The 24,704-nt window shown below is 35.8% G+C and overlaps 2 protein-coding genes across 4 annotated transcripts in view; one reads left to right on the forward strand and one right to left on the reverse strand.

Annotated features, from left to right (window-relative positions):
• Positions 1-11,636: 11,636 nt before the first annotated feature.
• The window catches only part of LOC140155929 (uncharacterized), a 30,303-nt gene continuing 17,235 nt past the window's right edge, over positions 11,637-24,704 (reverse strand). For all 3 annotated transcript variants that reach the window (XM_072178961.1, XM_072178969.1, XM_072178951.1), the window contains 4 exons: positions 24,039-24,229; positions 23,042-23,243; positions 13,596-13,858; positions 11,637-12,931 (listed from right to left, as the gene is read on the reverse strand). In XM_072178961.1, coding sequence (XP_072035062.1) covers positions 12,248-12,931; positions 13,596-13,858; positions 23,042-23,243; positions 24,039-24,229 — 1,340 coding nt within the window. In that variant the 3' untranslated portion in view covers positions 11,637-12,247. The remainder of the gene's footprint in view (positions 12,932-13,595; positions 13,859-23,041; positions 23,244-24,038; positions 24,230-24,704) is intronic.
• LOC140168633 (toll-like receptor 6) lies at positions 15,795-18,419 on the forward strand. The gene has a single exon (XM_072192040.1). It carries the CDS (start codon positions 15,795-15,797, stop codon positions 18,417-18,419), a length of 2,625 nt encoding a protein of 874 aa, XP_072048141.1.

The raw sequence follows: 24,704 nt of genomic DNA on the forward strand, positions 1-24,704 counted from the left end.
TTGCTTTTTATAGTCTGGTACAACTGTTATATTATGTTTGACATATTTAATCAGTGGCGTAGATTTCTTTTTGACATGGGGGAATGGAGTTGGAAAAAAATTGAAGTATAGTCAATCGAGCGACAATATATGGCAATTATGGTACAATTGCGCGCTAAGTGCTCGAAAAATTTTGGTATTTTGAAGCTAAACTGATGAAATAAGGTGTAAAAGTAGAATAAATGCGCGCGAAGCGCGTGAAAATTTGCACTTTTGGGGCTAAAATGGGCAAATATGAGGTTAATTTGATCAGAAACCCATTATCAGGCATCGACATGGGGGGTGACTGTATGGACCATCCCTGGCAAAATATTGGGGGGATAAGTCCCCATCCCCCAGGATCTACGCCTATGCATGATATTTTTGGATTTGAGTATATTTTGATGTTTTTCATAGTGCAATAGTATTTTGGTTAAATTAATATTTTGCGTGCAATAATATGACCGAGTGCTTTCTGATCTCATACTTTTTTCCCTATAGATGCAATTGTTGATGTCTTTTAAAAGTTTTCTTAAAGTGTTTAATATTTATATGTATGTTCAAATTGTAATTTTACATGTAATTTGGCCGTTTGGCCACGATATGTGTAAAATAAAATACCGATATTAAATAATAATAATAGCTGATTTCTCTACTAAGTAGAGAAATTACAGATTCATGTAAAATAACTTACTTTGTCTTTAATACAGGGCTTAAGGTTTGCACATCGAAACTAACAAAGATACTGGACAAGGTGCTAAAATCTAAATTTTGCTGATTCATGGATTTCTACATTCTCCGGATGAAATCACTGAACAGGCTTTTTACAGCCCTACATACATGTAGGCCTACTACGCATCAGTCATATTCACCACAGACCCTAGAAAATAACGCCACTGAGCTATACGGAAGTCCCCCGGACAAGACAAATTTCAATACCATTTAAAGTTAGAAGTACTTGCCCACTGAAGCATGATTAATAGCTGCTAGTATTGCATAATATTATTACTATAGTCTGGTCAGTACTAAAATCGCAGTGATTTAAAAATATTACTATAGTCTGGTCAGTACTAAAAGCGCAGAGTGACTTTATTTATTGCATTTTTAATTAAAAGAACCACTTTTTAGGTAAGTTACGCAGCTGAAGTTGTGATAGTATTGAGATACAACAATATCATGGTATAAACAAGAATATGTTCCTTTGGTAAAAATGTCTATAGTCTCTACCCTTAACAACACGGGTATGTAATACAAATATTTGAACTATATACCGTATAGTACTCCAACATCCGGATAGCAATTTACTATAGATAAAAGAAAGAGACAAAATGGGAATTTACATCATAAACATTTTAATATCAGCAATATTGTATATGGAATTACCTTTTGGTTTTTATTCGCACAGTGTTGGTTTTAAAACTATCAGTCCATCAGTGTTAGCTCTTCCGACGGAAATATTTTTAAAAACACATTAGCTAAATTGTCCAGGTGTGTATTACAGTATGGATACAGACGCCTTTTACGCGTTTTATTAAAATAACTTTATTTACAGTGGTCCACACAGAATGTAATAATGGCGATAGTGGAATTCCATTTCCATCAGAGCAGTCAATAATATATCTACACCGGGATCTACACATACGAGTGAAGCAATTTTATATTTGTATTTTCTTAATGCTAATAAACAGTCAAATCACTTCGTCGACGTTCATGAAAGTTCATCTGTGTTGGTATAAATCATGATTTTGATTTAAACGTTTGATCCAAACACAAGGATGTGAACCACATTCACATCGAGTCTCCTGGACACTTTGTGGACTTGGACAAAGTTCACATACTTTACAGGGACAGCAGGTGGTTCCAGCGTGGAGTCAAAGAAGCAGTTCACATCAAAGCCAACCAACCATGATAGTTGGTTGGCTTTGATGTGAAGTGTCCAGGAGACTCGATGTGAATGTGGTTCACATCCCATACTCTCAACAAAGACGGGGGCCGGTTCAAACTTTCAGGAGTCTACGAGTCTGTTATCAAAAAGATCACGACCTGATACAGTCACTCACTCGCTGATGAAAGATAGAGTACCATCTTAAAATTCCGAGGTAGGAATTAGTTCCTTGTGTTTGGATCAAAAGTTTAAATCAAAATCATCACTTTGTCGACGTTTACACACTTTCTATGAAACATGCAGCCCACTGAAAACACAAAATGTTTTCGATATTTTTATTCGCAAAAGGTTAGAAAAGGTTGCCAGAAAACGTTTAAATGGCGGGGTATATAAAGGGTATTAAACGTTTTCATAACATTAAAAAAATGTTTGATAACTTACTGCAAATGTTCTGACATAATCATGATAATAGTATTTAAGTGTTGACAAAATATTTCGCAAAAAATGTTTGCAAGAAATGTTTTAAAATAACATTTCGACAACATTTTAAAAATGTTGTTGTATATAGAGTGTTTTCATACAAAAATATTAAAACGTTTTCATGACCTTTATATAACCCGTTATAAGTTTTTTAAAAACTTTTGGTGTAATATTGTTATACCTTCCAGGTGTCACAAATGACACAAAGAGTGTAAAAATAACACCAGAAGTGTTAAAAAATAACACCCCTGAGTGCGGTCATCTATTGACTCCAACCAGTGTAATACTTTTAACACCCGAGTTTTTGCAGTGTAGCGGATGTAGACCGTGATATCTAAATATATATCTATAATCATTTTATTTAACTTAACCATGTGATTAAGATGAGATTATAATATTACCATTGTCCGTTGATCGTCTGAATTCCATTAGCTTCCATTCAAAGCTTTTAAAGGAAAAAGTTAAATCCTCTCTGATCCAATTCAATAATAACAGAAATGATTAATGTCATTTCGTCTGGTCGTATTCATAACTGTGCAAAATCTAAGTATTAATGGATTACATATTAAACATTATTTTGCGCTCAAAATGAATTCTTAACATTAGTCTCTGATTTTCATTTTAACAAAGGATTTCCTCAAGGTCAAAAGCAAAATTACCAAACAGAATGTATTAATTAAGAGAAGCAAGAAATCACTGTACTATTTAAGGCATCTGCTAATTATTTTTGCGCGACTTAAAGAAAATCCTTCGGAAGAAACAATGCACTGAAGTATCGAATATGAATATGGCCTAGGGATCTGTCTCTATGTTATAAGACCTTACCGAAGAAAAAAAATCACGTATCATATCGACGATCTACAGTTGTAGGTTTTTTGATTATTTCTCGCAGACAACGGAAAAATAAATCTTGTGCAGACTTTGTTTCGGGCCACCTTAGATAACCTTTCTTACAAAGAAATTGTCTCAACCACATTGTCATCTTATCATCAGGTATAGGCTCAAGTAGAATGAGAATTAAGACGTCCTGGCCCTCATTTAGGAGTTTCAACCACGCATGCTGCGTCTCAAAGTAACACCACTCACTCTCCAGATAACTTGGTGATAAAACCAGGATGGTCTTGCGGCTTTTGTGGATACCTTCTGTAATGGCTTCCAGAAGAGGAGTACCTGGAATAAAGTCTCTTGCATGACCAACACAAAGACGAAAAGGCTCTAGTCCTCCTTCTAGATTTGCGGTAAGATTATCTAGCACCCAGGTCAAGTTTTGGTTGTCTTCGTGTGCGTACGACACAAAACAATCGTACGCCATTTGATTTTGGTTCAGGTCCTCTAATTCATTTCCAATCGGTTTGTATTTTCTTCTGCGTGTAAACAGCAAGAACAGTCTATATTTAATGTGCCATCGGTACTTTACAACAGTTATTATCGTTACAATGAGAACAAGTCCACATGCAACTCCAATTGATACGTAAAACCAAAGATGTGATTCGCAATCCAAAGTCAACTGGGTGATGCTTAATCTCGCCAATTTCTCTGGAGTTTTACATTGGTACTGCAGATTTGGATTAAGCCAAACGGATTGGTCAAAAAGGATCCATTTTCGGAATGGTTCGATGGAACATGAGCAAGAATACGGATTGCCGCTGATATCTACTGCTCTCATGAGGCTGTTGTTCGCCATGATGTCAAAGAACGTGATGGGAACATTACTGATGAAATTATTAGATAAGCTAAATATTTCGATAGTCGGTATATTTAGCAATCCATTCAGAGAAAGTAAATTGTTGCCAGTAAGGTAAAGATGGCGCAGGTGTGGCAGATATTCTAAGGAAGCATGCAAGACTGTTTGTATAAGATTGCCACTGAAATCAAGGCTCATGATATTTTCAACGGTCTCATTTAGTCTCATCTTGTCCAAAGATTTTAACCGATTTGATCTCAGACGTAAAATTTGTAATTGCGGAAAATAGATTGTGTTGCCCCAGCAAATATCAAAATCTGGCACTTCGGTAAAAGATTCAGACGCATCAAGATATTTCAGTTGATCAAGATTGTCTATAATCTGTGTTGAATAGACACTTGCACCAGCAAGAGTTAATGTTTCGAGATTAGGTGCTTTTTGGTAGAAAAACAACTCGTTTTGATGTTTGAGTACGTCTGGAAGATAAGGCCAACTGAAATGCAATGTTTTCAAAGATAGCAATGGAACTGTCCATTCGTCAAAATAGATGAAGCGCGTAAGTGTGGTGGAATCGAGCTGAAGTTCGCGTAGATTTTGCAACGAATGTAACCATCCTTCAACAAATGATATTGGATTATACGAAAGATTCAGATGAGTCAATGATGATGAGATTGCTCTAAAAGGATCGCTATCTAGGAATGCACCTGTTAACGCATTGAAGCTTAAGTCCAACGTTTTCAGCGTCCCATTTGAAAAAGCCTCGAATGCCTCTACTGGTAGTCTGTTGATCTCATTATGCGCGAGATATAATTGTTCTAACTTTTGCAAACCGACGAAAGCGTCATCAGAGATGTACAATATGGAATAAATCGCACCAGTAAGATTGAGAACGCGCAGATTGGAAAAATCCAAGAAAGCAGGTCCGTATATGCCATCTACTAATGAATAGCTTAAATCGAGTTGAATTAGTGAATCGCGAAACTTAGAAGCAAACTGAAGCGAATCATTTGACAAAGTGTAATCGTAAGGTATGAGAAATTGTTTCAGGAATTGCAGTTCAGAGTTTAAGAAGGGCATTGCACCCTCAAACCCATCAGATGTCACTAAGTCCGTAAGGTTTCTAAGAGGGGACAATATTCCATCATCTATAGTTATAGTGACATTCGTAAGATGTTCGAATAAGAAGTCCAGTCTTTTCAGTGGAATTTCAGCCAGATTATCAAATGTTTTGTTGTCCAAGTGAACGAACACTTCAAAATCATCGCTAACGGAACTCGCCAAAGAACCTCCTAAATCAAAAGAGTGAACATAGAGCTGAGACAGATGTGTCAAATTCTTGAATCCTTCTTCAAATGTGTATGTTGTAAACATGTTACCAAACATGTGCAGTTGCTGTAACATGTGTAGAGGAGCAAGAGTTTGACTGGGTATTTCTGTTAGAAGATTGTATCCAAGATCTAGTAGCAAAAGTTGAGAAAGGTCACTGAAAATATCTCTAGGAAGACTAGTTAAGAAATTGAAGCGAAGAAACAACTGCTGGAGACTGTATAAACCCTGAAACGATGTTGGCGACAAATCTTCTATAGACGAAAATGTTAGGTGCAGAACCCTTAACTGTATCAGGTCTTCAAAGGGCGATCCATCAATAGCTCTCAAGTGATTACTTTGAATATCCAGGATGATCAGTTTGTCTTGTCCAGCAAAATCAGACTGAGATATATTATCGATTCGATTAAACGCCAAATCAACATAAGTGATGTTTTCAGGTAGTGGTGGAATGGTGACAAGATCTCTGAAGCTGCAGTCCAGTTGAGCCTCGTCAAAAAACTTGCACGAGAGGCTTCCTCTGGGATACTTGTATATTTCTGGTGGTGAGTCCATTCTGACACAGATGAAGAGAAAAAAGAATAGCAAAAACGTCAACAGTAAATTGCTAGCCATGGTGACTTTGCTCAGGGTTCCCACCCAGCTTTTCACAAAAGCTGCACGGTCTGATATGGTCGACTTATGAGCATAGCAGCGTGTCGGCAATAACTTGGTTAACTTTTAATTGTTTGGATTTCGTTGCACGGAAAGAGGAAGTATAATTCCTGACTGGAAGTATATTTAGTATCGGGGTAATACCTTAGACTCTATAATTACAGTCACGTGTTCAGAATCAACATCATTTGTGATAAGAACGAAGCGGCACGATTTGATACAAGATATAGTGTCAAGTTCAAGATACTATATCAATTATAAATAGTACAGCAGAAATTGGTAACAATTGATTTGGTCCAACTGCATTTCATGATAATTATCTTTGCGGCAATATAAAGGGACATTTCGTGATTTTTGCATCTTCTTTTTACATGTTATAGGGACACAGGATGTTTCAATAGATATCCACGCAAAATGCTTATTTTCAAAATTTTAGTTGATTCGAACATTGAATTTGGGTGTAACGCACAATAATGAATGTTTACTCAGTGCCCCATATGCCACTGTGTTGTGATTTACACAGATTTACACAAAATACAAATGGACGATGTCCGAGTTGTCAAACGATCGAACCTGCAAGAAAGGGTGTGTATTCAAGCATTATGTATAGTTCTCCTGAATAGCTGAATATTTCAACATTTTTGTGGTATAGGCCCAAGTTGGGGGATGAGGCTGCCGATCACGAAGTATCCTTTAAATAGAAATGTCATGCATGTGATTATAATGTTTCACATTATCATTATTTCCTTGCCTTAACTTGACCATCGGACAAACCTGCTTCATTCCTATCCTGAAAATATCATAGTTCTCTATGATCTTTCTCAAAGTACACAATTTTATCACAACGTGTGCATGTTTTGCTATTTCCTGCTCTACTACTAATAATATAAATAATCAAAATATATTTTCGTTATTTGGGGAAGTCCCTTTTGTTTTTCTTCACGGCCTGTGCTTATATTTGATCTCTGTTATCTTAAATTAGTCATAACTTAGGGGAAGTCCATTTCTTGTTATTGTTAAAATAATGATAACAATATTTGCATGTGCTTCACTGATTATATTTTAATACCTTTTCTTGTAATGTTCAAATGGTTTACAAATATAAATGTAATCCGCAAGTTTCTAAATGTTTTTAAACATTTTGAAACTTGCTAAAATCATTTAAAAATCAGTTTAAAATATCATTGTTGGCATCTTTGTGAAATCTAAAACATAACAATGTTACAGAATGACCCTTCGCTAATTGCTATTTTAATTAAGATACTTATTTTGAATCCTCTATAACATGTTCATATATGAAATAAAAGTAACGTAATGGAATCGAGATAGCAGTGTTATCTTTCAAATGGAATAGTGTTATCTTATTGATCAGCCTGAGCATGCTAAAGGATAAGGTAACACTTTCAGTATAGATTTTCAATTCCCACTTATCATGCTTATTGAGGCCACGTAAAATTAATTTTTGGTTCTCGTTCGGAGGAATTTTGTGAATCCATAAAAAAGGATTTTTTTCAATGTAAAATTAGCATTGTTAGTAGTTTTGGATTTTTCAAACTGTGTTCAAGAACAAACAAGACGGCCATTTTTCTTTTTCAAATGTGAGGTTCTGACTGATAAACCACTTTTCATTAAAATGACTTGAAAGCACTCCTTGTTCTCAAATAAACTAATTTAAGTTGTGTTCACATTGTCGGACGTACGCCCGGCGGAACTTGGTCGGCGCAAGTTGCTAGGGGTAGCGGTAGGCGCTGCCAGGAGTAGTGGCAGTGTGAACGATGGTCAGCGTGAGTTCCGCCAGGCGTACGTCCGACGAATTACTCCTGACAAAGGTCAGGAGTAGCGAGCTGGGTGTAACCTCCGCCAGGCTTAAGTTGAAATGTGAACGCTGCTACTCCTGGCACCCGGTGTAAGTTTGACCTTTTATTGGTTGGAACTAAGACATTACATATTGCGTGGTTGAAAAAGGTCACGGAAACACCGGAAGTGGTAGCCGATGTTTACGCCGACCAGAAGTGAATGCTTGGTGGAACTGGTCGGCGTAGTGCTAGGAGTAGGCTAGGTGTGGACACGCGGTAGGAGTAGCGAAAATATTTGTGGAATTTTTATCAATGTTAGCGTAAGTTTACGCCGGGTGTAACTCAAAATGTGAACACGACTTTAGATGCTGAGACCATAATACCTAAAGACATCAGTTTAGATGTGTAAGGTTTCCCTTCTAAATTCTAAAGCCATTCAACAAATCTGACTAATCCAAGAAATTGAGGTGAGAGGGTATGTGAATCAAACAATATACTATGGCTAACCTATGGCATGCTATGTAATGACATATGAAACAGAAACAAGAAGTTCAAAAAATTCAAGAAATAAAGAAACATCACTTGCACAATAGATGCAAAGAATCTGGCTTTAACATTTCACCTCATGACATTAAAATATCTGAAATGCTTGGATGTACCATGGTATTGAGGAAGTCATATGCTATTCAGAATTAACGGAAATACTTGAAAAAGATATCTTTGCTCATGGACTTCTAGAGGCAAGAGCATTAAAAATTGGGAAGTTATGAATTTTATGTAAATGATCAAACTCAAGAAAAATTGAGGGTGTCGCTGTGTGCAAATCACACATTATTGCTTTATAGATGGGTCCGGATTTCAATATTTGCAGAAAGCATTTCATGTTAAAAGTATATAAACAACATATTTAGGGTGTTGGGGTTAAGACCCCAAAATTGAGCATGATAAACACCATTTTTGAATTCAGTACACTCAAATCACCCTCACTTTTACCATGAAATGCTTAAACCATTCACTTTTATTGAAATCCGGACCTGTCTATGAAGTATAATATCAACTCCATATCCTCTGCAACTCAAAACTCAACAAATAGAAATCTTACATCTTCTTTAATTTCATTATATTCAATTTATTAAACAATAATATAAATATATAGCACACAACAGAATCTGTACTATTCTTGTGTCAAAATTGTACACAATAATTTTACATTGAAAAGTTGATATAAACGTGAATGAATAGAATTGACTTCATATGCATCAAACAAGTACTTATGCAAAATTACCTTGCAGCATGATAGAATTTTTTCTGTGAAGATTTGATAAAGTAGATCAGGCTTTGCAATAATGAGCCCCGATAAAATGTCAAAATGGCATGCTAAAAATGCTTGACCATCCACTTGCTTGTCAAAATCTTGCCTCCCCCAACAAATGCCAAATTTTTGGGAACCCAATTTGCAAACCTTAAATGGTCTACATATATCATGCCAGCATAGCCAAACAGGACTTTCCGCACATAAGCCTTTTTAGAGCCTTTTATTTTGGTCTTACCCTGGAGGCCCAAAAGTTTCCAGTTAAGACCAACATTAAAAGGTGTAAATGTGTGTCCAAATTGCTTCTCTCCCTTTTGACCTGCCAAATATGCTTGACCCCATTTGACTTGCCAAATAAACCTTGCCCCACACATTTTACCCTTGAGAAAGGCTTATCCTATCAAAAGACCCCTAGGTGTTTTCAACCTATCCACTGAACCACCTCCTACTGCTAGTGCTAGGCTTCCTGAACTGTTTTCTGTGACCATTATTTCATGACAAAATATATGGTGTGACCCACAGCATAACCTGATAATACAAATGTTATTGATATCTAATATGAGAGACCTGTTCCCACCAAATGAGAAGAAAGTTGCAAATCATATAGTTCAAACCCATATTTTTGTTTTGAATCAGAAGTATATTGTAACTGTATGTTCAAATAATTGGAATATTACATTATTATAAGGTATGACATGCCTATGTGTTGTAAGTCCACTACACAGAACACATAAAAGTTTTGTGTAGTGGACTTGGAGAACACAGACATGTTCTGTGTAGTCATCTTACAGCACAAAGACAAGTCCTGTAGTAGTAGACTTTACAGAACACATACATAATCTGTGTAGTAGACGTACAGGACACAGACATGTTCTGTGCAGTAATCTTACATAACACAGACATGTTGTGTTGTGGACTGAACACCATCATCATCTGTGTGGTGACTTATAGAACACAAACGTGTTCTGTGTAGTAACCTTACATAACTAGAGACTGACCGATCAGATCGGGAGCTTCCTTATCGGGCCGATTATTAGCTTATCGGTAGTGATCTGCATCGGCCGATTTTTCCTTCATCCGCCGATGTAATGCACCGATCACCCAATATCATGAAAGTAATTGTTGAAGCTTAACAAGTATTCATTTATTGGTATATTTCTTTCTTTAAATCAAGCGAAATTTAGCAAAAGAACAAGCTTTGTAGGCGATAAACATATATAAAATCATACCGTGATTCAGGCACGCAGCTGAGATAATCAATCAGGTAATTCCCCGCATGCATATGTACAATTGTAGTTCTTACTTCCGGGTTACACACGTGCGTGTCAGATTGGAGAGAGCTACGGGCCGTGTGCAAAACTCAACACTTCCGGTTACACGTGCGTGTCAGATTGAAGATAGCTACGGGCCGCGTGCAAAACTCAACACTTCCGGGTTACACATGTGCGTGTCAGCTACGGGCCGTGTGCAAAACTCAATACTGACTTGAACGTAAACACAATATTAAAATGGGGCGATCGAATGATTCGACGGACTCGGATATCAGGGGGAAAAGGTAAATTGAACTTAGAATAATCATGGTCAAATTAAGTATTGTAAATGAGCACGGAGTGTAGTTTTGTGCTCAGAGCATACATAATTATGGTAATACTTTGCGTATAAGTACCCTTTCAACATACATGTACAGGTGAAATTTACTCATGGCGATGGCAGCCATTGTTTACAATTGGGGAATTGGTAATCGGTGATCGGTGATCGAATCGGCAGATCAAAGAGGGAATTGATCGGCCAATCGGCCGATTCAGATAGGGACCTGATCGGTCAGACACTATACATAACACTGACATTTTCAAAGCGACTTTTAACAACTCATTCAGATAAACCCGAAGCATGAAATTATTTCCTCAAATGTGTGCACAGAAAAAGTACCTCTTCAGCATAGTGCAAAGTTCCAATGTGTAACAGATATAAATAAACCACTATGAACTTTCAATTGTGGATGAGAGAGGTACTTTCAAACAATGGTAGATGAAACACATCGTCATACTCATAACAAAACTGCCTAAGTCATTCTTACATGTTCTGTGATGTATTTCACAAGTTAATGAAGAATGCGGCTGAAAATTTGATTAATTATGGGTTTATTACGCAGAAAATCAAAATTGCAAATGAGAAATATGTAAGAATGACTTAGGCAGTTTTGTTATGAGGGTGACGACATTGAAGTTTAAGAACAAATCCATCAATCTCCCAAAGAATGTTTTTCACACCTTTCTCTTTGGGTCAAAAATATGTGAATATATCTTCAAAACATATTGTTCACACATTTCTCAAGTAACAGCAGGGCTGATCTTTAAATTGAAGTGGTTTGTTTACATATTTTTGAGGTGACATACTCGTACGTAATTGGTTGCTCAAAATCCTTGTGATCTCATTTCCGAGCAAGGTCTATTATGTAACAATTGCCGTTTTTAGGCATATTCTACTACCCTAGCTGGGCATTACTAGTTGTTGGGGTATCTAGTGAACCCTTTTCAGTTGCATTCCATGTACACTTACTGTAAACCATGAAATGTTTGATTCATGAAATTTTCATGCATGCACATAATTTTTCTTCCTTTTACTTTCTTACTTCCTTTTTTCCTTTCTTACTTTTTTAAGAAAATGTATAAATTCCTGATAATTTTTCTCCGAAACACACAATTTTAATGAAAATATCATGCTTTACAGTAATAGGTAAACAAAGAGGTTCTGTAAGTGCCCTTCATACCAGCTTGTGTTTCTATAAAATATTACATTAAAAAAAAAATCCCATTTTGGGTTTCAAACTTTCAAGCAGGGATGTAGAAAGTGATTTTAATATTACTCAGGAGCACATTATTTTAATTTTCTCTCTATCCTGTTTTGATAGTCATTTTCTGGGAGTAGTGCTCCATGCTCCCCCACTTTCTACATCCCTGCTTTCAAGTTCAAGTGGACATTTTCTACAAACATGTTAGTTAAACTAACTTCCAACTTTCCTGCCTGACGTAAAGAGGCAAGCAAATTGAATAATATTTCAGTTGTATAATACTTCCTTATCGTTATGACCATCACCTTCTCCTGGTCTTACGAACTGTGACTGCTTGTTCTACATCATCTTCCTGATCTGCTGATCTCTTCCCCAAACTCTGCTCTGACATCCCATTTTGCTCTTCTTGTTCATACACAACTTGTGTCTCTGCAACAATGGAAACCTCACTATCATCTATTGTTCTCTCATCTGAATATGGAACAGTGACCCCTGACAATGTTGTCATTTCAGACTCCCCAGTGTCTTCCACCTCAACTCCTTCATTGAGAGCGTGAGCTGCCTCCTCGGCTGATGACACCTCTGGCAGCAAAGTCACTTGATAACTACCCTCAGGGGTTTCCATGGTAACCTCTTGATTTAAATTTAATGTTGAATTCTGCTGATTGTCTGCCTGGTTGATCATACGTTCCAATGCTTCTGCTGTCGCTACAGGAATGATTTGAACTCTTTGGTGTGTCTCATCTTGCATAGTTTGTGTTGCGTCTTGGAGTTCTTGATTTGCTGTCGTGATCTGCTGGGAGTTCATGTAGAGTCTCAGTTGTGCTAAATGGTGCCTCACTAGTTGTGAGTGCTGTTCTTCCATGTGTTTAACGAGCTGTTCTATTTCTACTTGATCACTGTCTGGAATATGTTCAGCACTTGCTTTACGTAGTGTTTCTACTTGCTGCTTTAAGTTTGAATTGGACACTGTCAGTTGATCAACCTATAAGCAAAGGAATGTGACACAAAATGGGGAATGAGACATGGTTAGCACTTGTCAATTAGATTTTTATACAAAAATTTGTGCATTATTGATTCTGTAATAAATTTTTTGAAACGTTTTTCTCAATTTTTATTTATTTTGTATTTGACATGAAAATAACTACTTTACTGGATTTTTCAAAAAGTGTTGTCAGGGACATCTTCAAAACTAGGATAAACTACTAAACTACTATGCCTTCCTTGAGGCAGGAAAGTAAAATTTAATTTTGTTTCTCTAAAACTGTAGGAATCTGTAACGCTAGTTGAATTCCTTGCAGGCATTTCCTTCCTGAAAATGAATACTTTCATATGCTTATCATCATTTCCTTTACAGATACAATGAAAAATAATATCTAAATTACTGCCTCGAGGCAGGCATACAGACTATAGTATTTTTGTTTTCGTTAAAATTACACAGATAAAGAGAATATGCTTTATGAGGCGAGACAAGCTCAATTTTTTAAAATTTTCTTAATTTTCCTATCTTCTTCATAGTTATCTGCAAATGCAACCAGCCGACAACTGGTCAGTTTTGATATGACGGGTCACAAAATGTATGTAAGCTAACAGAAACAAACAATTTTCCCCTTATATACATCACTTCTTGTTAATTATGACAAATGTACCTTAGCCTTTAGTCTCTGGTTCTCAGTCTTATATCTATGCTCCATCTCCATCCTTTCCCTTTGCAGGTGTTCCACCTTCTGCTCCAATTTCATCTTCTCCTGCACCAAGATGAGATTGGCTTTGTAGACATGATTATCTGGTGATGCGGTGGTAGTTCCTGGCTGTAGAAGAGAGGAGAAGGCATTGGTACCGGTTTGTAAGGAGTGCACTGAAGGAGCTACGTTTCCATCTGTTGTCTCTATCAGTACAATGGTGTCTGTATCTGGAAGATGAACAAACCAAAACACAAAACATGTAAAAATATCAGATTCAGTCTATTAAGTATTCAAAACAATCACAACAATACATTGGTTTGACGTAGGTGCTTATTTTACTGGTCGTGGTATCAAATTGTAGTTTGCCTGCACGCTTGCAGCGCAACTGCAAATTTATAAGCATTCATGTTACTACCGAACTTGAGATGAACCAAAGAATAGTCAAGCTAAGTTTTAATTGCATGTCTCTATCAGTACAATAGTGTCTGTATCTGGAAAATGAAGGAAAAATATTTAAGCTTACAAGTAAGGTATTATGCCTACCTTTAAGGTATTATGTTTTGTGTATAATTTGTATTTTTGTAAAGTGCTTTGATCAGGTTCTGGAAATGCGCTATATTAAGTGCTGTTAGTGTTATAATTATTAAAAGAATGACTCTTTTGAAACTTATAAACACAGAAATTCATATTACTACTGCTGATAGGTGAATCCTTTAATACACGACTAGTATATGAACAGTTGAACAACATTTTGGTTTACTTTTTCAGACAGTCATCAGGATAAAACAATTACAGAATTTAAAGTGTAGCTTTATTCTGCAGAAATCAGCACATTATTTGTTATTTCCATAGTCACAAATACACCCCACACAAATAACCTACACACCCTCCGCCTCCTTTATCACTTCTTGCCAACTCACCCCCTTCATCATGCTCACGTAATTGAATAAATAATGGCTACTTTGTGATAACTTACAGAAACTACCCCAAATTATGACATTTTAATATGAATTGTTCAGCTTTAAATACCAATTATAGTTTCCTCATACACAGTGCCTACAATTAATTCAATAAATCAATCTGAAAATATGCAAAGGGTGTCACCAGTAAAGAGCCAATTCACCAGTGATCTCAGGGCTGGGAAAATCCCACAGGTTATATCAGTTAATGTAATCAAAACTCTATTGAACAGAGTAACTCAATTCTCTAGACTCATTACCAGTCTTCCAAAAGAAAGTAACATGACAAGCTGAAAAACAATTAATTTTCATTTTTTATAATTCTTTATTCAAAATACAACACATTTTTTATTTATAACATTTTTTAATTTCACAATAATATATATATTTTTCTTTTTCCAGTTCATACTGTGATGAATCAAAAGAGTACAGCTGGTTTGTTCTGGTGCTATCTTGCTGGTCTTGGCATAAGTTTAATCAAGTGAGGGTATAATTGCATGGTTTAATAAGTCCTTCGTAATTAGTTTCTGTCGATGTGGTTCTTTATCACAAACATTCGATTGATTAGATATCATGAACATTTGAATTGTATGTTCACAATGTGCTGGACAAATTAATGGTCATGGTTCCTGTTTGGCACATTGAATTTTTGATGAAATATTGCATTCTGTGCAAACAATTTGTACAAACACTCTTTGAATTGGTAACTTATAGTTATATCGAGTGCAAGGTACCTGTCTTCACCGCAGTACAAAACAAGATAGTGTCTACCAGTGTCATTGCTACTACACAGGACTATCAACAAGTGATTTCTGCTAAATTGAGTGAATCTTGAATAGGAAACTCTCCAATGCCTCGTATGTGTAAGTTGGAAGGACTACGCCTACATGTAAATATCATCAAGTAGTTTAGTACACTGAAAGGAATTAAGTTGCTTGTGTTTATACAATAGAGTGGACTATGAATTTCAAAGACAAGGCGGACTGTATCGGAGGACTGATTAAATCACATTTTAAATCCTTTATCAGTCCAAGATTATTTTGGCACATGATTTGAGCATACATGTACACCCGAGTCTGTAGCTTCTGTAGAAATGGCCTGCCATATTTTTGTGTTCTGTTTAGGAGCTTTATGTTTATTTTCCATCATACATGGTTATCATGCCTACCCAAAGGGTAGTATGTCATGCAAAGTTTTCAACAACATGGAGCTTGACTGTCACAACAGGAACCTTTCATCAATTCCAACTTTGGAAACCAACATAACAACTCTTGATTTATCCCAAAATAAACTGACGGGACAATCACTATCCACTTCTGTATTCACCGGTCAATGTGAACTCAAAAATCTTGACTTGCGATTCAACAGGATTAATTACACAGAGAGTTCACCATTTATTGATCTCACCAAATTGAGAATTCTTCTGCTTGGTTTCAATGCGTTGTGTTCAATTGGATCTTCAAGTTTTGCTGGCTTACATGACTTACACATACTAGACCTGTCATACAACCATCTTCAAAGTTTATCAAGTGTTGTGTTCAGTGATCTTGTCAAATTACAAGAGCTATATTTGAATGGTAACCACTTTGGAGCAATACCGAGTTCCGCTTTTGCACCAGTGCATTCTCTGAAAGTATTGGATTTGAAAGAAAATCCACTGACTTCAATTATTTTAGGCAAAGCATTTGAAAACTTAACGCAACTTGAAAGTCTTGGGATTTACTCTGAAGCTTTACTTCATCCTCAAATTACACAAAACCTTTCAAATGATACTTTTGAATACCTAGCGAATGCACCATTAATTGATCTCTTCTTACTCTGGGATGGCATTACACCAACTACAGCTGAAAAGGGCATCTTAAAGCCGCTAAAAGATCTGACTTACTTTGCAACTTTCTTTGAAGTTTTTGATGCGCTACCATCTTTGGAATCCGATCATTTGCAATTTTTGAAAATAATGATGTTTCAGAATGAAACCCATTTCACCAATACAACATTTCAGTCATTATCTAAATGGGGTTCAACTCTCCAAACTTTAGACCTACGATTCGCTGCAATTGATCATGTAGATGATTACACATATACCTGGTTTCCACAACTGCTTCACTTAGATCTAGGTTCAGTTATCCTGCCCCCTTTGACACTATCTGAACATGCATTCGCTGGGTTACCAAACCTGCAGAACCTTATATTGATTGATGATCACTTAGTACAGATTTCCTCTCAAGTTTTATCAGATTTTTCCAACACTAGATCTCTGCGATCCTTAGATCTGAGTTATAATAGCCTATCTGGTCGATTTACACTGGACACATTTGAACCGGTTTCATCTCTGACACACTTAAACCTATCTCACAACCCACTGATCAATGTTGGCCTATGGATGCACAAGCTTACAAACCTAACTGAGTTGAATCTAAGTTTTATCACAAGCCAGCAGTACTTACAACTTGCTTACTGGACAGATGCCTTGCCACAGCTAACTACCCTCCACCTCAGTTACCCTGCTCTAAAGAATATCATTACAGCACGAGAGCTACAGCTAAAACTTAAGGCACCCAATTTGAAAATCTTAAACTTAGCCGAAACTTTTGTTAATGATATAACAGTTATAAGAGGTTTGTCCAAACTAAAAGAACTGGACTTAACTGGGTGTTTCCTTGAAATGTCAAATTTTTATAGTCAGTGGAATACAGTTTACTTTCCAATGTTAGAAACATTGACACTTTCTGGCAACAAGATCACCCATATCACTGATGGCATGTTCAACTTAACCACCCCATTTGTTGCTCATCTCAATCTGAGTGATAACAGCATCCAAATCATTGAAGAAAACGCATTTTCTAATTTGCATAACCTCAAATATTTGAACCTTGGTTATAATCAACTGCTGTTAATAGATTGGCTGCCTGATCTGCGACAAATCAACACACTTTTGATTCCTAAAAATCAAATAGCTCAAGTTCCAAAAAGTTTCTTGGATGCAATCGCCAATTCCTCTCTACGCACTTTCGACTTAAGCGGCAACCCATTTTCCTGTGGATGCGAAGTGTTACCATTTCGTGATTGGATTCTAGCAGACAAAGTTGTCTTCCTAGTTCCCACTTTGGGCTACAAATGCAACAGTCCAGACAGTTTTGCCGGATATAGCATCACCCAAGTTGTTTTGGATTGCCAGTCTTACCTGATCACATACCTGAGCATTGGAATAGCAATTAGTTTTGTTATATTTGTGACTTGTGTTGTCGCTATTCGCTTCCGATGGCATATACGCTACAAACTCTTTCTTCTATGCAGTTGGAGGAGGAAGTACAAACCCATCGGAGGAGATGATGTTAATGCAAACATAAACGAAATTGAATTTGATGCTTTTGTGTCATATGCTCATGACAGTGATAAAGATTTGAAATGGGTCTTGGAAGTGCTTAGACCAAATTTAGAGGAATGCGTTGAGCCATTTAATCTTTGCATTGGACATGCCAGAGATTATATTCCTGGGACTCCTTTACTAGAGGCAATAACAAATAGCATTAAAAATAGTTGTAAAACAATAGTCATTTTATCCCCACAATATGTAGAAAGTGAATGGTGTTATTTTGAGATGCAAAATGCATGGTTACGACTGATGGATGAGGGTCAAGATGTATTAATCTTCATCCTCCTGGAGCCAATTCCAGATGCAAAGATGACACTATGGCTGAGACAATTTCTTTGCAAGAAAAATTACCTGAAATGGCCACAGGATCAAGCTGGGCAGCATTTATTTTGGAAAATGTTAAGAGAAAAGTTGAGAATGCAGACTCAAGTCGATCGACACCACGATATGTGAATTGACTTATAACTAAAATTGCTGATTCTTTCCTGGATAATTATGATCATCTGTCATGGGAATCTGTTTCTTGAAATATGTTGATTGAGAGTGCACTGCTGCTTGTTTGTGTCAACTATTTTGATTAAAGTTCTATAAGTAGCTCCGTTTTTATCAAACAGGTTGGACTTGGCACACACAAACCAAACTTAGATGCTGCACTCCAGTCACAAACATCCCGAATAAGCCAATAATTTCCCCATAAGTGAAAAAAGATGGTGACATCAAGATCTATCTTCTCATATAATAGTATATAACAATACCCAGAGAGTTTCATAAGGTTTTGCCAGTAAAAATCAAAAGCAAATAGATATCAAAAATATTTTTGGAAGGTGTTTTGGATTGGAGGAACCTGCAAAATTAAGGCCAGAGTAATGGAAGACACATTCGTCCACGAATCGAATTTGAGATTTTTGACATTTATCAACACTAAGATGTATTCTTTCACTTGAAACTGATAAAATACAACTTGCTAATATTTATTCGTATTTTTGCTTGATTTATTTCACTCTTTTCAACTCTAAAAAGTCACATGGCTCAAGACAGCTTAGTAAATTGGCGGAAATAATGAGTCAGAAATGCGCGAATGCGAAATATTGTGATTACGCTGCGCGATTCATGGGCGCAACTCTGCGCCAGTATGTCCAACGCAGTCAAGGCGCATTCGGTATGTTGTTAACGCCAGCAAATGTGTTGTAAACAAAACAAAAATTTGCAGTCAAAATGCCACTTGGATTTTTTAATTATTTTTTAATTTTGGCGCACTGAAAGCATAGATTATAGATTCATTGGTGCAAAAAGATGCATATTTAGACCATGCACCAGATACAGCTTTTACAAGTGTGAAAGTCTTACCGCTTTTAAAATTTAAGGACGCTTTTGTGCATAATTTTGACTTTTTTACTAAAACATCGATTTCTCAGAGTTCACTTTTGACAATATTGCGCGATTTTTGTGACAAGATAACTCGAAAAATATGCAAGCAAAGGATAAACTTTTTGCACTATTAGAGTACATCAAAGTCTAGGGAAGGTTTTTCATTTTTTCAAAATATTTGTTTTAAACAAAAAGATACACCGTTATGTGCAATTTTTAGGTTAATAGAGTGACAAAATGGCTTTTTTCACATGTTTTTTTCAATATTTCAAAAAAGAGACTTAATTTCAAAAAAATAAAAAACCTTCCCTAAGTTCATGTCTCTTCTTCATGAAAAGCTAACTGAATTTTTTTTTTACTCCGAACGGATTTTTTTCTAAGTTGTCACAAAAAATTGGGGTAAAAAGTGAATTTTGTGATTCTTTCAAAACTTGAGATTTTTGAACAAATCGGACGTCACCATGGGATTCCTTGACTCATTTCCTTTCCAAAAATGTATAGTTTTATATACTTTGGACATACAATTCAGAAATAATGAAGCTCGAAAAGGTCCATGTTCTCTCCCATTACTCTGCCCTTAAGTCGTTTATAGATATTTTGTGAAACAATACTCCATGAAAATATTCCACAACACAATACTTAACTTTGTTAATTCTTATAATAAAAATTCTTATAATATATTATAATGTGTAATTAACAGTATCATGAAATGATGTCATTGGTTTTTTGCTATCTGCAATTACAGGTCTCAATCAATTGCTTGTGTTAATGCTGGCCCATTTGCTAAGTAATGCCTATCTGAGTTCAAATAGAATTAAGGTCCTTGATAACAAATACTGAGATCTTATCATAGTTATATATGACTACAGCAACATCTCTATAATGATGTCCCTTTATCATGATATAAAACAATTAAAACATCTAACTTCCTCATCAGCTCAAATGGATGTGATGTCAAACTTTAAAATACACACATAATACAAAAACACTCAAATGCACAATAAAAAGTATACAATACACCTTTGTATATAGAGATTATCATTAATTACTGAGAATATGAGATTATAATCTGATCTACTAGACTTACATTTTTATGAGTGGCAATATTAATAATGCACCCAGGATAGGATGTGAAATATTATAATTCTTACATATAATACACCATGTACAATGCAGTTACAGGTATAAAAATGCTAACGTAACATTATTTAAAATATTTTTGTATGCTGTAGATTTTGTCTGTAATTATGTCATGTAAGCGACTGTCCGGGGGCAATTCAGTATGAAAAGGATATAGAGGAAGGGCCGATACTTTCACAGTAAGGGTATTCAGTGAAAGCAAAATGTAAAAAAAATATGGGGTCATTGGTTGAGAGCATAATTTTTGGCATTCAGCGGGAGCAAAATGTTAAAAAATAGGGTCATTGAGTGAGAGATGGACCGCTTGGACCTGAATTAGGGGGCATGTGTGAGAACATGACATTTTAAAAAGGGATCTTTGTGCAAAAGCCAAAATGGTCCCACAGAAGCCTCAAACATTGAATTTCTAGTTTCAAATAGCTTTCGCTTCTTCAAAATAGGTAACAAAATCAGTAGTAAATGAAAGTTGCTGTTCAAATTGAAAAATAAAGGGTAGGTGACTGATCAAGTGCAAAAATAAGAGGTCTTTGGGTGACAGAGCATGTGTTAGAAAAAAAATCGGGTGACAGCAATGCTTAACAGCCCTATATTATATGTGTCACCTCAAAGTGGGAGTACCCCAAATGACTGCACATGTACATGTATGTTGATAGTGACAAATAAGGTGTGTTCTGTGGTCATAATAAGGTTACTATGGCAAAAGTTGATTTCCTGTAGGGTAGGGCATGTGCGTTTTGTTTGTTATTTGAACAAAAAAACCCTCAACAAAATACCTTTCTTGTAGTGTTTGTTTACATGCATGATGAAATTAAAAGTTCTATTTTAGACATAGAGCCTTACACATAAGGCTAATTGTACACTACTTTGCAGTTGATATAGAAGCATATTACTGCAAATTCTGACGAAAACCTAAAAAACAGGCCAAAAAGGGGGAAAAGTAATAAAAAGAAATTGAGCCTAGCCTTCAGGAAACAAACCTGTTTCTTTTACTTAAGGTGGTACTACACCCTTGATAAATTTGTGACTATTTTTGCATTATTCTCAAAAACTAATAAAATTAAAACACTGGTAACAAAAGTTATGTATATTATAGGGGCAAGGAATCCAGTTACTACACTAGAATTTCAGTGACTCAAGACAAGAAGTTATTGATTTATTGATCAAATATTGGTTTTCCCTCATTTTTGACTGTAAATCCACAACTGTTGTCTGTGCTGAAATAATATTATCAGTGCAGTAGTTGTAGCCCTTGCCCCCATAATATACATATCTTACTTGTCACCAATGCGCTATAATTTTTGAGAAAACTGCAAAAATAGGCCCAAAATTGGCCAGGGGTGTAGTACCACCTTAATTATCCTTTTTAGCCTAAGGTAACATGCAATTCAAGATTCTTGAAATAATTAAACTCTGTACAGTGTACACAATTATTTTTGTTTCAATTTGAATAAAGGTTAAGATATCCAAAACATATTTTGAGAGTACAGTAAATTACCATTCAGGAAGTTGCAACAGAAAATGCTTACTTATTATTTCACTAATTTGTTGTAATGCACATATCTGTATCAACAATAATAAAAATACATCTATAAAGTGAAAAGTTATGAGAAATTCAACAACTTTTATATTTCTAAATTTACGAATTTCTATAACTTATGAACATTAGCTTTGTGTAACTATTGCAATATGGTAGCCTGAAGTATGTATCAATTAAAAACTTGATTTTGACATGTGAAAAAATATGGTGTTTTATTTGTTATAGTTTTATGCATGAATCATAGCACAAACATAGGAATATGCATTATTGCATGATATATAATTGTAACTTCCTTAATATTATCATTCGATCTGTTACTTTAAATTTGCTCTTAAAATAGAAATAAATGAAAAGGAATTAATATTTTTATACACTACATACAATGCAATTAGGACTTTTCCTAAATTATTGAGTGTGGGCAGTGGTAAAGCGGTATGGGCTCTGACTCACAATCAGAGATTTAACCCCGGCAGTGCCATCGTGTTGTGCACTTGGGCAAGGTGCTTTACCTCATTTTCCCACTCCACCTGGGTTAATGAAGCTGCTAGGTGATAATTGTAATGAAAGTTGCACCCTTGTAGATGTGAAATGATTATGCTGTATCTCAGTGAAAGAGGAAATAAATGATGGTAAAGCACTTTGAACAAGTTGGAAAGGCACTATAACTAGAATTACGTGGTTCGTAATTAAAGTGGCTCCCACACAAAGGAGTGTAAATAACAAAGGTTTGTAATTTATACAAATGATATGTAATATGCAAATAAGCTCATTAATATTCATAAATATGCAAAGAACATGACACAAAACTATACCGCACATCAGGCTACCATATCCTATCACCACACCAAGTTTGAAGTTGATAGGTTATTGCGTTGGAGCTGCACATACAGTGGATTAATGAATGTGCTTCCGCCTGGACAGCTAAACAAAGTTCAAAACAAAGAAACAGACAACCATTTGGATGAGAACATAAGCCCCACACATGTGTGGGGGCCAAAAATGCCAGCATTTATTTATTTATCATACTTACTTGAATCAATAGTCTCATTAGCAGCTACAGAGATACCATTTGTAGCCATAGCGGTTTCCTGTTGATGAGATGTCACAGTTACTAATCTATTTGTCTGTCCAAGAGATGGTAATGCAATGGTGGTTGATGTGGTACTCATTCCTAAATTGTTTGCAGTAGAAGTGCCTTGTTGTGTGTCCATTGATAAACTCTGGTTTAAATCCTGTCAATGGATGAAAATGTTGAAAATTAAAAGTTTTTCTTCAAATATGAAATAATTTTAATTTCCTTGTATTTTCACTTTTGTCTGTACAATATGTATGGCTCACAGTCAGGATTCCCAGTTTGACTTGAATTATTATCCTTACAGGCAGACAATGGTATGGGTGGTGGGTGCTGTAAATTTGCATCTATAGATGGGTCTAACCGGTGCTAAAATGCTGTGCATTGCACTTGTGCAATTCAGGTGGTAGTCAGAGGTGGGATGTGGCCAACTCAGAAGTGGAGAAATTGAAGAAAAAAATCAAGTAGAAATGGAGTATTTTGGTATATTTGGAGAAATTAAAAAACAAACAAACAATAGAGTAGTTCTAAATGGAGTGATTTGGTACATGTACAGTTTTTACGGCTTAATTTGAATAAAATGGACACTGTGCTATGCACAATGACAATACATTGTACGATTATGACATCCTTCCTTTAAAATGCTCAAAGCTATGGACAATAACTAGAAAAACAGATCTACTTTCTAGATACATAATAGCTTCCCCTTTTCTTTCTCTTAATTACTCTATTCTAGTTTTGTTTTCAGAGGTTGAAGTTTTCGATCCAACCCCTGATATGAGCTTTTTATTTCAATGTAAATTACATTTACATGAACTGCTATTCCTTTCCCTCTTGTACTATGTTCAGTTACAATCATAGTGCAAATACTATAGTTCATTAAGTTTCTATTTGGTTTGTAAATAAATTCATCAACCAATGGCACAATTACTAAATTATCACTGACACTAATTACCTGCACTATTTGTATTTGGAATGTAGTCTGTGGATTTTTAAAGTGGGTCCTGAAATGTTTGAGAGCCTCATCTCTTCTATTGAAGCCGTTGCGACACCTGTAACAGTGCCAGTGTGGTCCTTTGAAGTTTTTATACCCACTTATAACTCCGATGATATCACAGCTTTTGCAACAGCGCAACACTTTCAGACCTGAAAATAATGACATTATGAAATTTTTTTAAACTGTTTCGAAATTAGTTAATTATTTGTGTGTGTGTGTCGAGGGGGGGGGGTGAGAAAGACATTTGAAAATATGTTTTTCAAACATGACTTTCTTTACAAGTACATTCTGACAAACTGTGGACACACGACCAACCGTGGACATCCACAGTCAGCCACCTACCTCAGGAGATCACAAAAAACCTAAAATGTGTTTAAAAGTGAGTACCAAATAGCAGTACAGATAGAGTCAGTCGGTAGTTTGCTGAGAGTGTCCTGATTAAGTCCACACTTTTATATAAAATTGGATTGATTGAGCCCATTTTTATTAGTCGAGCCATGAGTTTTAAAATATTGGACAACACGTAGTCAAGTCCAATATTTTAAAACTCATAGCGAGATCAACAAATATTGGGCATAGCCATATTTATCATTATTATGTCTTGGATCCAATTTTTTCACACAC

This window comes from Amphiura filiformis, chromosome 1 (assembly GCF_039555335.1).
Source record: "Amphiura filiformis chromosome 1, Afil_fr2py, whole genome shotgun sequence".
NCBI lineage: Eukaryota > Metazoa > Echinodermata > Ophiuroidea > Amphilepidida > Amphiuridae > Amphiura > Amphiura filiformis.

Bases quoted from the DNA above. Each gene is read 5' to 3' on its own strand.
- LOC140168633 (XM_072192040.1), top strand. From the start codon at position 15,795: ATGGAGCTTGACTGTCACAACAGGAACCTTTCATCAATTCCAACTTTG.